Genomic DNA, 14368 nt, shown 5'->3' on the forward strand with positions numbered 1-14368 from the left:
GCCGCTTACGCAAATAAATCTCTAGCAGCCAGATGTCCTAGTTCTGACCCTTGCCTTTTCAATGGGCAATCTGGTGGTATGCGTTCATTGTCCCTTGGCAATTCTCTTTAGTTACCTTTGTATTAAATAAATTACATTTATTTTCAAGGCTCACTTTAGTGAAGAAATACTTTGAGTTCAGGGTTGCTCTGTCCAAACAAAACTAACCTTTCCATTTGATGATACCAAAAATTAATTTATAGAAGGACCACATTTTCTTCCCATAAACAGCATTATTAGTTGTTACAGTTTATATATCACTTTTATATACATTAAATACCCTCATACAATCTAGCAAGGCAACTGGTATTATATTCAATCTGTAAACCTATGTATCTCTTTGTAACTTCAAAGCTGACACAAAGCCATGGAACTGGGCTAAGATACAAATAAACATAAGTTGTGTCATAATAATATTTGACTAATCAACAAGAACAGATAAAATCAGATCTCTTTTTTTTGGAGAAGGAATGGAGATTAAAAACAGGCAAATGTGGACTACTTGAAGACAGAAGAGGTTTCACCACTGACGAAGAAAGGGCACTGAGATGAGGAAACTAGTGATGCTGAATTTAAATGTACAGACTAGATACCACTATCAAGGCTCACTTTTGATAACCTTTAACTGAGTCAATAGACTAGGTACAGAAAATATTTACAATGAATGGCAGTGAGGATAGTTGTGCTCCAAGAATAAATTCTTAAAAATACCAGTCTTCATCAGAATGATAATTTATGCCTGAGGAATTTGTTAATTAACATGTGACTACAAAAATGTCAAGGTTATTTATAATACCTTGTTTTACCATGTCTCATTCCACTGAATTTAGGAATGGCCAAACTTACATAAAACATAAACTGAAGGTAAGCTTGCCTTAGAAAAGATTAACATGAAAAATTTTTCAAAAGGGTGCATTTACTTGCTATTTTTAAAAATTTCAAATATTAATAGCATTAAGTTCAAAATGTGATTTGTATATAACATATTAACCACATGGTACAGAAAGCACTAACCGTTCTTATTCAGAATGGAGAAGCTGAAAATATATACTAATCTCCCTTTATAAACCAATTTTGACAGGTTGATATTTACCTAAAGTACAATTTGATGAAACTTTTGCCTAAATGACTTTACAGAAATTATGATTATGTATTTATTAAGTATAAGATAAAGAAAAGGCAAAGAGAATCAAGATTTTAAAAGAACATGAAGAAAACCACCTTCCAGAAATTCAACTGGTTAGACTACAATAGTAGATATTGCTAAAAAAAAATTATTGTGTTTTTGCCTAAGAGCCAAGGTAATAATAAATCACTGCTTTATCAATCTAAGTTTTAGTATTTCATTATAACCCATATAGTAAAGTCTGTCTTTTTTTTTTTTTTTTTTGAGACAGAGTCTCGCTCTGCCGCCCAGGCTGGAGTGCAGTGGCCGGATCTCAGCTCACTGCAAGCTCCGCCTCCTGGATTCACGCCATTCTCCTGCCTCAGGCTCCCGAGTAGCTGGGACTACAGGCGCCCGCCACCTCGCCCGGCTACTTTTTTGTATTTTTTAGTAGAGACAGGGTTTCACCATGTTAACCAGGATGGTCTCGAACTCCTGACCTCATGATCTGCCCGTCTCGGCCTCCCAAAGTGCTGGGATTCCAGGCTTGAGCCACCGTGCCCGGCCAGTAAAGTCTTTCAGAAAAGAGATTAATATCAAATACTTACCAATGTTTTGGTGTAACCTGGCTCAGACTGATAACTTCATCAAGGATTTCATTTTTAGCTTTTTCAAACAGTTCATTCTAGGCAATATAAATACAAGTAAGTAAGATTTCCATAAGACAGTAAATTTACCCCGTCATGATTTTCAGAGAGAACCAAAAGGAGGTTTTTGACAGGCTACTAGGCTGAATTTGGGTTTAAATACACGTGACTAGTAAAAATGCACTTCTAGTGTCTTTTTTTTAGGAATGCCATTATCCAGATAAGGACAAAGAAACTGACATAAATATCTACCTTCTCAATGTTGAATGCAGTTTTTCACATAACACTTGTTCACGTTATATGAAAGCATCAATACATATTAATTTAGTACATCAGTAATTACACATTAATGCTGTGTTTTATTAACTAATGGGCATTTTAAAATCAAGGAAAAACAATGTTTAACTCCCACTAAATTACATGAATACATGAATTCTACAAAACCTTTAAAGCATATTCATTACCTTCTCAGAAAATATTTTCAACACTTGTTTTGACGTCTTATAATCCCTGTTTTTAATATTATATAATAAATAATTTAAATTATTGTCAGAGAGAACTGCTCCTAGAGATGTATTCTTACAAATTAGTAGTTATAGTCAAAACCAAAGTAATTTAGCTCATCGGCTTTTTCTCTCAACATAAATTTAGTCAGCACACAATACTAAATTAAGATGCATACAAAATACATGAGTATCCAAATATTACCCGGTCAAGTTCCCGCAGGCGAGGATAGTTGTTCTTCCACTCGGTTTCAAGGTTAAAACGTGTTGCTAAGGAAGAAGGAAAAGTTCAAGTTTGATGATTCTCCTTCTTTCCAGATGCAGTTGTTAAAGCGGTTAAAATACATGTCCTCTGTATTAAGTGAATTTCTGAGAGTGTGCCTATCACCCCTTAGTACTCTGGGATCTCAACGTCTCAGAATTTCATTTTTGCAACAGCTTTCAAAACTATTCTCCCTGATTCTAGTTTCTCCATGTTAAATCCATTAGCACACAGCTGAAGTAGCTTAGTATCATAGAGCTGCTGAGAGAATGGACTTTGCAGTAGTTGTACCACCAACAGGCAAATCCCGGGTCTTTTACCTATGCTGTGTGCCACTGGGTAAGTTATTTGGGTAAGTTACTCTGTCTTCTGTTTTCTCTTCTGTAAAATGGAAATAAAAGTAATACAAGGTTGCAGACGGACAACTGGGATAAATAGGTAGGATCAGGTAGGATTTACATATGGGAAAAGGGAAAGCAAACATATTCCCTTCAGATAAAAGACACTGAGCAGGAAAGTGATTCAGGAAATGGTACCATGACATTGATTCAGGAAATGGTGCCATGTAAATGAAGTCCAGAGTGCTCTGCTTCCCAACACATCTGCTCTCTTTGCCCTCAACAGGGTGAATCTGAATTCTCTATAATTTATTGTGTACTTCCAAGCACTAGCAAACGTTCTCATCTGTTTGAACTCTGCAAATGTGTTCCTAGAGATGCTTCCTCTGAAAGGAAAAATTTCGTTCTTGTATAATAACTGAAGGTTTGTATTCTTCTATTTTCCAGATATTGTCTAACTGTAAATGAACTACCAAGCAACTGTTAAAGGAAAGAAGTACAGAATGGGATGGATGCCAAAGATTGCCAGCTAATAAAATGTTTTACGCTGTCTGCTTCTTTAAAAAAATCCAACCTACCTTTGAAACTATCTGCCTGTTGTTCAACGGACTCTCGTACCATTTTCCAAAAGCAGTCTGATACTGCAAGGCTTAAATTTCTTGTAGTCACTTGGTGTGCCTTTAGCATGCTTGTCCTATAAAAAAAAAAAAAAAACCAAGAGCTAAAGTATATTAAAATGACAAAAACGATAACAATATTACCACCAAGTCTGTGAATGTGCTTGCTAACAGCCACTCTTACCTTTTATACCAACGCTATTCGATAAAATTTATGTGATGAGGGAAACATTCCAATATGGTAGCTACTGGCACACTGGGTTATTGTGCCCTTGAAATGTGTGGCTAGTGTAACTGAGGAACTGCATTTTTAATTTTATTGAATTTTTACTAATTTAAATTTAATGTTATCTTTTATTTTATTATTATTATGTTTTTGAGCTGGAGTTTCGCACTGTCACACAGGCTGGAGTGCAGTGGCGTGATCCTGGGTCACTAAAACCTCCGTCCCTCACCCCTCGGGGTTCAAGCGATTCTCCCGCCTCAGCCTCCTGAGTAGTTGGGGTTACAGGTGCGCACCACCACGCCTGGCTAATTTTTTTTGTATTTTTAGTAGAGATGGGGTTTCACCATGTTGGACAGGCTGGTCTCAAACTCCTGACCTCAAGTGATCCGCCCCTCTTCGCCTTCCAAAGTACTGGGATTACAGGCGTGAGCCACCATGCCTTTAAAAAGAACATGAAGAAAGCCATCTTCCAGAAATTAATTTAATTCCAACTAATTTAAATTTTAATAACTACACAAAACTAGTGATACCATATTAGACAGCACAGTTCTATATGTTGTCAGTGTACTCCCCAAAGCACGTAAGATTATGGTTTGCAAGAACTATCTTGACTTACCATACTAACCTAGGAACAAACATACTTTTCTATTTCCAGAAACTCAACATTTAAAGTCTTAGTATACAGTAATACAACTGGTCTTTAGCTCTTTTTGCTTATCTTATCTCCTGTCAGTATCTATCTAGGGATACTTCTTTGACAACCCCACTCCAACCTTTCCTAATATTGTAAGAGAAATATGTACACATATTTAAAAATGAAAGCGTCGATTTTCTAAAACCACTTTATAAGTAAAATAAAGTAAGAGGCAGAGATCTTTGTTGTCTTTCGGTGTCCACATCCAAGGAAGCATGCCACTATGTATTGTACCATGTGATAAACTGCTCTCAACTCTGTTAAAAAGTAGCTAAGGACTTGCTTATTAGATACAGTTCACTATTTGGGAAAAATTCTAGAAATCCGATGTAAAACTAATAGTTATAAAACCTGATCTTTTAAGTGAAAACAGTTTAATTTAAGCTACTCTCTTACTGTAAAATGTTTAAATGTTTTAACAAGATACCTACTTTAGGAGCTTCGAATTCTGAAAAAACTCTTCTTCATATTCTCTTATAGCTTCAATGCTTTCAGAGCTGTTCCCTGGGGAAGAATGATGGTCAAATTTTCACCAAGAAAATTACTCTGTATTATTTGAAAATGACAGAAACTAAAAATAAGTTATTATAACCCATCTTTGCATACCTTTTCCTGTTACAACAGCAAAATAACCTAAAGCTTTCATTGGGAAGAGCTTTCCTTCAATTATCTGCTGAATCTATTTTTAAAAGTGGGAAAAATTAATGTGAGATATAATTTACATAGTTTTAAAAGCATAATATACAATTTAGAAAGCAAAATAATGCTATACAGGTATATAGTTAAATAGATAAATCTGCACAAAAGCATTTAAAATGTTTTTCCATTGCTATTTGAAAAAACTACATTTAATTTTACTATATTGAAAATGTATTATTAAAACACACATATCAAAAACCCGGAATGATGTGTAGTTCTTTAAAGTCAGACAGACCTTAGTTTGAATTTCTGCTCTGCTGCCTAGTAGTTATGCGACCTTAAGTAAACAACTTAATTTTTTCCAAAAGGTTGATGAGATTATGGGACAATATGATACTTAGCACAGTGCCAGGCAGGAAGCACTCAATAAATGGTAGCTATTATTATTTTTCCATACTTTCTTCAAATACCTAAATTCTGACCAAGCTGGATTGTCTTCTTTTATTCCTTCCTCCCCTCCCACCTTCTTCTTTAATATATGGATCCACTGGTTCTCAACTTTTAGGATCAAAAATCCATTTCTAAATGTGACAAAAAAACAAAACAAAACAAAACAAAACAAAAAAACATAGACTATGTACCCAGAAAAATGCATATTTGCACAGAGATCTTTCACATATGTTAGAGTTTCTACCCACTGAAGCCCATTCAGATTAATAATGGGATGAGAATCAGTTACACCTAAGCTAATGCTGAATCTTTTACACAAAAAGGACTGAAATAAGCTTCAGTTGCATCTCAGAAGAAATAAAAACTCACTATCCCACAGTTGAAAGAAATGAAAGGAATGAAGAAAGATGGGGAGGAGGCCACAGAAATTTGTTTCTACTTCACTTCTCCCCTTCTCCATATCAGAACCATTAATGCCATGGCAGGCCTTACCCTTAAAAATAAGGCAGAGCAGAGGTTATGGTGGCTACCTAGAAAAGGGTTAACATAGCAGGACTGAGACTACTATCCTTAAAAAGGCCTGCCTGCCTTTGGCTTGTATCTGAAAACTTAAATGGTAAACAGTTCCCTACACTGATATAAACCTTTCCCTATATAACTGTGGCTCACTACTCAAGTAATGTCGTTTAATTTTAACACAGGCTTTCCTTTTGGGAGTATGAAATAATTTTGGTACATGAGGGTGCCGAAATGACTAACCTCCAATGAAAACCTTAGGAGCTGAGTCTCTAACAAGCAGCTTGTTGTTGGTGGAAATAAATGTGCCCTATGTGAGTCTCCTGGGAGTGAACTAGTGGGAATGTGAGCCTGATCTCCTTCAGATTTCATACCATGTACCATTTCCTTTTGTGACTTTGCTTTATCCTTTCATTGTAATAAATCTTAGTTGTAAGGTGTTTTTTTGTTGTTTGCTTTTTTTAAAATAACCAATCCCTATCACAGCTGGAGCTTTTACAAAGAATCTATGCTTGCAACAAAGAATTTGATCTCACCCTGCTTGGACTGGCTACATTTTTCTCTGCCAGGTCTACTTTGGTCAAAACGAATATGGTTCTCCTTCCATGAGGGTCCATTTGGCTGACCAAGTCTGTGACAATGCTGCGCTCAGCGTCCACAGATCCGTCTGAAAACAATTACAAAACGACACCGTGGAATTTTAAGATGTAAAGTAGATTTTTAAAACTTGGCACAAATTATACCCCTGTGCCTACATTATAGCAAGAAAGATTTTAATACATTTACGTTATTTACTAAAAAGAAATCCTAGCCAATAAAAATTTCAATGATGCTTACGTAAAACTTATCAAAATAATTTCAACTTCATTTGCTAATAAAATAAATATGAAGAGAAGGCAAAAAATGCATTTATCTTGTATGTTTACAGAACGCAAACTAATGCAAAGCTTGGATTGCTAAAGCAGAAAATATATCAGTATAGTAAAATCTTTTGATATGATTTACCTTGAATACATAGTATGATGGCATTAGGATTCTGCATGTAAGCTTTGCTGATACTGAAAATAGTTTCCTTTGTGTCAGGAGCCATGCCTGATGTCACAGTCTTAAAGAAAAAGGTTTTAAATGTCATTATAAATGCTTCACACAATAGGAATAAAATAAAATACATGTTTTGTATATACTTACATTAATCACACCTGGTAAGTCAACAAGCACCATCCTCTGCAGTCCAGGGCCTTTTACATTTAAGGATATGGTCTATTCAGGAAAAATAAAAAAAAAATACTGCTAAATTTTGGGGGGAATTTGTTAAGAATTTTTTTGGTGAAATATATTCTGAAAATTCTGTATCTCATCCATTCAGATAAGATGCTCACAAAAATGGTATTCTTTCTCTGATCCTAAAAGTAAGTATTCTGGAAAATTACCCACAAAATGATATATTATTTGGATTTTTTTTTTTTTTTAAAAAGTTCTACATATCTTGGAACAGCAGCAATCTAAACATCGATACCAAGTTATGATTTATCTGAAATCATAAACATTTAATTTCCATAAAATGTCACTGAAACGAATGGTAACCCTTACCTCAGGGCTAACAGTACAGCCTTCTTTCACATTCTTTCTCATTCGAAGTTCTATTTCATGTCTTAATGCTGCAAGCTAATGGAAAACACAAAATTCTAAGAAAATCTTAATTCACAAATATTCTGTAATTGTTTTTTATAAGCTCATCCAGGTTATAAAGTTACACATATCAACCTTAGATGAATTTTACTTACATCTTCTTCTTTGGTAAGATCAAACTCCCGAGAACTGTCTTTAAATAAGGCCACATGGTGAGGACCTTCACTCAGAGTCACCTGATAGTAACGGAAAACTGAGATGTAATGATGCACTTACAACTACTATTAATTCCCACAGCCCTTACGTGGTCTAGACAGGGCTACTGCATCGCACAAATCCGAGAGTCTCTTCACACCACTGCCGGCGCACTCCCCGAAGTTGTCAACATGGTACTTCTGAGAAGGCAATAATTTTGCATTTGTACTGTTTGTACATATGTCACACATGTTGCGATTTCCCAACAAGAATGCTGGTTCCTTTTATCTCTTATGACCTAAAATGCTGCTGCCTCTTTCTTTCCCCAGTCAAGGTTATACACAGCACTAAGCCCAAAATCATCTCTCTAAAACACTAAAAGGAAACCTTGCATTTAACTTCAAAGATGAATTTAGGTAAAGGACAATTCATTCGTTCAGTATCTATAGAGATTGAACTGTGTGTCAGGTGTGGTAGGTGGGGAAACACAGAGCTGACTGTCCCGGTTTTAGACCTCACTACATGCTGGGAGAAATATACACAGACATAACAGAAGAGAGTGGCAAAACCTAGAGTGCCACAGAAGAGAATGGAACTGACTATAAGGGAGCTACGACAGGCTTCACTCAAGGAGTGATATTTGGGAAAGAAATTTTGTTTTGTTTGTTTTTTTGTTTGTTTTGAGACGGAGTCTCATTCTGTCACCCGGCTGGGGTGTAGTCGCGTGATCTCGGCTCACTGCAATCTCAGCCTCCTGGTTTCAAGTGATTCTCCTCCCTCAGCCTCCCGAGTAGCTGGGATCACAGACACCCACCACCACGCCTGGCTAATTTTTGTACTTTTAGTAGAGACAGGGTTTCGTCATGTTGGCCAGGCCGGTCCTGAACTCCTGACCAGGTGATCCGCCCTCCTCGGCCTCCTAAAGTGCTGGGATTACAGGCATGAGCCAACGCGCCTGGCCAAGAAATGTTATAGCAATGTATATTAACAGTCAGTGGTTTCACAAGAACTTCTAAACTTCTAATTGCCACTTTTCTATACAACTCCTTCTACTGAGATTAGCTAAACAGGCTAGATTAAGAAACAATAAACAGCTGTTTGAAAGCAACCATAGTGGCCAGCCTAAGCTGGAAGGATTTTCCTGTAGCTATTTTCCATCAGAGGATTTGCTGATTTGTAGCACAGGGCAAATGCCCAAGAGAAAAACTTAAAATGTGTAGCAGTGTCACTGGGCTGAGTAGACAAGACTGGAATTCAGAGTTATCAAGCAGTCACGTCTTAACGTGCCACAATCCCAGAGAAAAACAGACTGCAGAAATAAACCTCCAAAACGAAACCCTACATCCTGTGCACAGTTTCCTTTCCAGGCATTCACATATTAAGAAACCAAGCAGAAAGAAGCTGCTAAAGAGGTTAAAATGCTAAGTTGGGATTTTGGCACTTTCACTGCTCTGGGGAAACAAAACACTGGAATTCAGGGTTGGTCAAAGAGAAGCTCCAGTAAACACTAAGGGACCAACGACACACCGGAAAGAGACCAGCCTCATCTGTTTCAAGGACACCTGTTCACACTCTGCCTGTTCACGCTCTGCCTGGTCACGCTCTGCCTGTTCACACTCTGCCTGTTCACGCTCTGCCTGCCAAAACAAAATTAATTCCTTCTTGAACTATCATCCACAGCCTCTACAATTAGGGTGCTAGTAACAATGTAAAAGGTGGGTTTCTTTCCCATGTTTTTACAACTGATTATTGAACATGATATGAGATGTAGTCTAAGGTCCATTTTGTTTTTTTCTCTAGGTTAGATGTACCCCAAATTCCCATCGATAGTAAAAGGGATATGTAAAGTCTGGTACGTTCACGCAGTACCACACACAGAACAACTAGTAACATATAACACAGTTCAATTCATAGCTAGACCCACAAAAGTGCAATTTGGATGAATCACACTAGGCTGCCCATGTCCTGTTGCACTTGTAAACAGATTTCATTTCTTGAAGATTTCAGCATCAGCCTCACTGTCTTTCTCCCACTATTCTTGCCATAATTCTTGGTAATTTCAATTTTCCAATTACTGTACACCTACCCCCACCAGCTGAACACGAAAAAAACAAAACACAATCATACAGATTCATTTAAAATGTATGTCCACAGAACTTAAAGGGACTTCAGTCCAACTCAGCAATCCTAGTATCACTTGACTTCCTCCACTGATTCACTCCTAGAGTCACCAGAATCTCTTAAAAGACTTCACTTTTTCTTCCTGCCTCAGTCTTCAATCTCTTCTCCTTTCTAATTAAGAGCTGATCATTCGGCTTAGTATTTCACTGAGTAAGCAGAAGAAATCAGAAGGAAACTTCCACACATTCCCCTTTCTTGCCTCCACTGGTGAACTCAATGACTGGTTTCTATCTTCACCTTCCTTGATGGAACAGCAGCATGTGACCTCACTTATCACTCCCCCCTACTCCATATTTCTTTACCCCACTTTGCGTGCACTGAACTGCCCTGCTTTCCCTCTTACTACACCGGTTGTGCCTTCACACATTCGTTTGTTATTTTTTCTTCCTTCAACATCTTAATGTTCAGAGTGCCCAGAATATACTGCTTGCTCTATCTCTACTCACTCCCTTCAAGATCTTCTCCAGTAAGATCATGACTTTAAATACTACTTTCAGATAGTTGATCATGACTCCTAAATGTATGTCTCTGGCCCAGACCTCTGTCTAAACTGCTATACCCAACTGCTTGTTATCACCACTCAGCAAGTCCAAAACTGAATCCCTGATCTTCTTCCCCCAAACTTGATCCACTGACAGACTTCACGCAAACTACATCCTTCAATCTGTTCAGGCTACAAACCCTGGAGCCATCACTGATGACTGACACATTCTCTCTCTCTCCCCATCGCTTTTCTTCTCTCCCTTCTCCGTATCAAACCCGTCAAGAAATCCTGTTAATTCTACTTTCAAAATACATTTATCATCTATTCATTTCTTATCACTTTCACTGCTACTTCCCTAGCTCAAGAATCACCTGGATACTCCAGTAGCCTGGACTCCCTGGTTCTACATCTTGCCTATAACTATTTTCAAAAGAGTAGCCTTTTAAAAGGCACTGTTGTTACTTTGCTCGAAATCCTGCACTGGCTCATTTTACTTAAAATAAAACGCAAGTCTGTACAATGGCCTATAAGGCCTTATTGATCTGCTGCTCCCTGCTCTCCATTATTCCTCTAATGTCATCATTCGCCCGGACCATGGCTAGCTCTTCACTCTGACCTGGCCACACAGGCCTCTGTGTTATTCCTTGAACATGACAGCCACACAACCACCTCAGAGGCTTTGCATCAGCTATTCTCCTTGCTGAACACAGGATATCTAAATGACTACTCCCTCACTTTCTGCAAATCTTGGTTCAAACGCCACCTTATCAATGCAATCTACAAATACCCTGGCACCCCCATTCTCCTTGCCTGGTTCTACTTTTTCTTTTTGTACAACACTATTGTCTTCCAACATACTATACAGTCATGTATTATATTTATTATCTATTATCTGTCTCCCTCTGCTAGAACATACCCTCCATCATGGCAAGAATCTTCTTTGTTGTTGCTGTTTACCAACATATTGCCCAGAACGCTGCTGGTACACATTAAGCATTCCGTAAATATCTGTTCAATGAAAGACTCTGCAGCCCCATGCCTTCTTCCTATGACCATGGAGAAACTGTCAGTGTGCCTAGATATGGACTAGTACACCAAGCTGCAATCTCCTTCACCTCAGCCACTTTGCTCTTGTAATTTTCCCTCTTTCCTGCATCATTTCCGCCCTTTATTAAATCATTATAATCAGCATATAGAAATCTTTAACCCTTTTCCCACTTGCTCCGACAATACTTGCCAGCAGCGCTTGCAGCTGCAGTGTTTGCCCCAAGACAACTCTGCCGTAAAATATCTCGCTTTTATTATGATTTTCGCATAGCTCTAGTATACTGATTTTGGAAACAAAAGACATCATTCTATTGAAAGCATTCTGTTTTTAGTAGGAGTATTTCCATTTACAAAATATAGTAACTTTCAATAGCTGAAAATGTCAAATCCTAGAAAACGCAGAATTTCTATGTGTGATGTTTACATCATTCTCAAAAAGTTGTTGGCCAAAGATTCATCTGATAAATCTGACTTTTAAAAAACAGACCTTCTGATGATTGAGATGATTCTGATGTTAGTACTGTTTAGAAATAACTCTAAGAACAGTTTTTATATTTTATTTTCACGTTGAAAATTAGTCAGATTTGCTTCAGCTTCAAAGAGTGTTTACGTAAAATTAAACAAGCACTGGTGGTGAGCTGCACGTTTTTTCTAAACAGGAAACAGGTTAAAAACCTTCCCTTAATTCAACAATATTCAATTGCTACTGCCTCATTTCTCGGCTCTTTTGTCACAATAAAACTAGAAAATTATCTATATTCATTGACTCCACTTCCAATATTCTCATTTTCTTAACTTCTCTCTTATCCTATTCAGAATAAAATCCAAAGGCCTCCCAACTGGGTCTCTGACATCCTCTCCTACCACTCTCCCCTCACTCACCTCCTGCCGCACTGGCCTCCTGGCTGTGCCTCCTACTGATTTCCACACTAGGGATCATTCCAAACGCTACGTATCAATTCTTTCTTTGGTTAAAAGTCTTTATTTCAACACAATGAACAGATCTCATTGAAGCGGTTACTCTCCTAAGGAACGTCATTGAGACGGCCTATTTTCTTACCTTAACTGGAGAACGTGTCATCATCTCCCCCGATCCTCTCGGGAATATTCGAGCTTGGGCAATCATTTCCAACACACTAGTCTTCCCAGCGCTCTGATCTCCAACCACAACAACCTGCCCACAAAACAAAGAACACTTACTCATATTTTTCTGATACCAAATTAAAATTTAAACCTATTTGTAATGCTGCTCTGAGGTTTTTTAGTCTTTTAAAATTTGTACAGGTGAAAAAAATGTTTTAAAATCTGTAAAAAAAGATTGCTACATGTATGCACATGGAAAATAGGGACAGCAAAACAGTAATTGGATCCACTATTTACAGCCTAATTTTTATTTTAAAAACTTGTGCTAATTTAAACCACTGTTTCTAAAACCAGGTTGTTAACTTTCTGTAAGTCTTTTCCATACCTAGTTTACTCTTTACAAACACATTTTCAATTCTATAAGGTTAAATTTCACGCATATGGCTAATTTAATCCACTGTTCAGTATTTATTACAAATATTATGACTATATAACACAAATATCTTCCTTCATAACACATATAGTAACTCATAAATATAATGTACTTATATTTATAATGAACTAAAATAGTCAAATAATACTGCTTAAAACATTACTTGGAACATGTAAGATTATATCAAAAATATAAATGCCTACATCCAGTATATATATATGTGTATGTGTACATATATACACATAATTTTTAAGAAGCTAAGTTGTTTCTTTTTTTGCTAATTGGCAAGTTCACTATCAATTTTTCACATACCCGTGGTAGATGATCTTGTGTATTATAACTGGCATCATAGTCAGAGAGAACATCAAGAACTTCAGAATACATGTCAATCAAAGATTTCTGTAAAGATTTTAAAAAATTATAATATAAAACAGTGAAAGTACAGAAAAAAATAACAGATGTGTCAAGAGAAAAAAATGATAAATTCAAATTGAAATTTCCACAATCACTGTATTGATTTCTCAAATTATATAAATACATCTTCATAGTAAAAACTAAAATAGTACAGATTAAAAGTCCATTTATCATTCAGTTTATTTTATTTAGATACAATGATTTAATAAAGTTAATTAATTCAGGATTTCCTAACATTCTCATTAAATAAGATGGAAATTATTACTTAATACTGATGAGCTAATACTGAATGCAAGGAAAGACCATTAGCACCAAAAAGGCAAAATAAGGTGGTCAGGTAACCAACTGACAATGACATTATTCTTTGCCAAGTTTGAAGCATGCATGAGGGAGAAAGAGGGAAGAGGATAGAGAGCACGTGCAAGCAAACATCTGAATAAAGGATAAACCAGGAAGATGGTTAAACCAGGAAGAGTGGTTAAGTATCCACTGACAACTGGGCAGGCTGAAATAGGAGTGTAGCAAGGGCAAATATCCTGTATCGTTTCTTGCTGTAGAATCAGAATAGAACGTGGTGCCTTGTATTGCATGTAACAAGCTTCATGTAATTATTTGATGAATGAATGAACAACAACAAAAAAAAACAGGCCTGAAAAAAAGGGGTACCATCAAGCATTTAATCATTATGGATAAGTTTTAATGCTAAGGCAGGAGCAAAATGATGGCTTAAGGTTCCTTTCATTTCTTAATCCCTAAAAAAATTAAATGGCAAGCAATTGCCAACCCACCCACCCAAAAATAAAAAATGTTCATTGCCACTGCATTTTATGAGAGAAAATACTGTTTCTGAGGTAAACTCTACATAT

General features: G+C 36.8%; 1 protein-coding gene across 2 annotated transcripts in view; it reads right to left on the minus strand.

The window, feature by feature from the left end:
* The window catches only part of OPA1 (optic atrophy 1 (autosomal dominant)), a 96964-nt gene that overhangs the window by 44525 nt on the left and 38071 nt on the right, over positions 1-14368 (minus strand). For both annotated transcript variants that reach the window (XM_011981334.1, XM_011981335.1), the window contains 12 exons: positions 13401-13487; positions 12633-12746; positions 7821-7901; positions 7627-7701; positions 7225-7296; positions 7042-7141; positions 6573-6703; positions 5038-5110; positions 4863-4935; positions 3473-3588; positions 2500-2564; positions 1753-1829 (listed from right to left, as the gene is read on the minus strand). In XM_011981334.1, the coding sequence (XP_011836724.1) occupies positions 1753-1829; positions 2500-2564; positions 3473-3588; positions 4863-4935; positions 5038-5110; positions 6573-6703; positions 7042-7141; positions 7225-7296; positions 7627-7701; positions 7821-7901; positions 12633-12746; positions 13401-13487 (1064 nt within the window). The remainder of the gene's footprint in view (positions 1-1752; positions 1830-2499; positions 2565-3472; positions 3589-4862; positions 4936-5037; positions 5111-6572; positions 6704-7041; positions 7142-7224; positions 7297-7626; positions 7702-7820; positions 7902-12632; positions 12747-13400; positions 13488-14368) is intronic.

Source organism: Mandrillus leucophaeus, unplaced genomic scaffold, assembly GCF_000951045.1.
Source record: "Mandrillus leucophaeus isolate KB7577 unplaced genomic scaffold, Mleu.le_1.0 Scaffold224, whole genome shotgun sequence".
NCBI lineage: Eukaryota > Metazoa > Chordata > Mammalia > Primates > Cercopithecidae > Mandrillus > Mandrillus leucophaeus.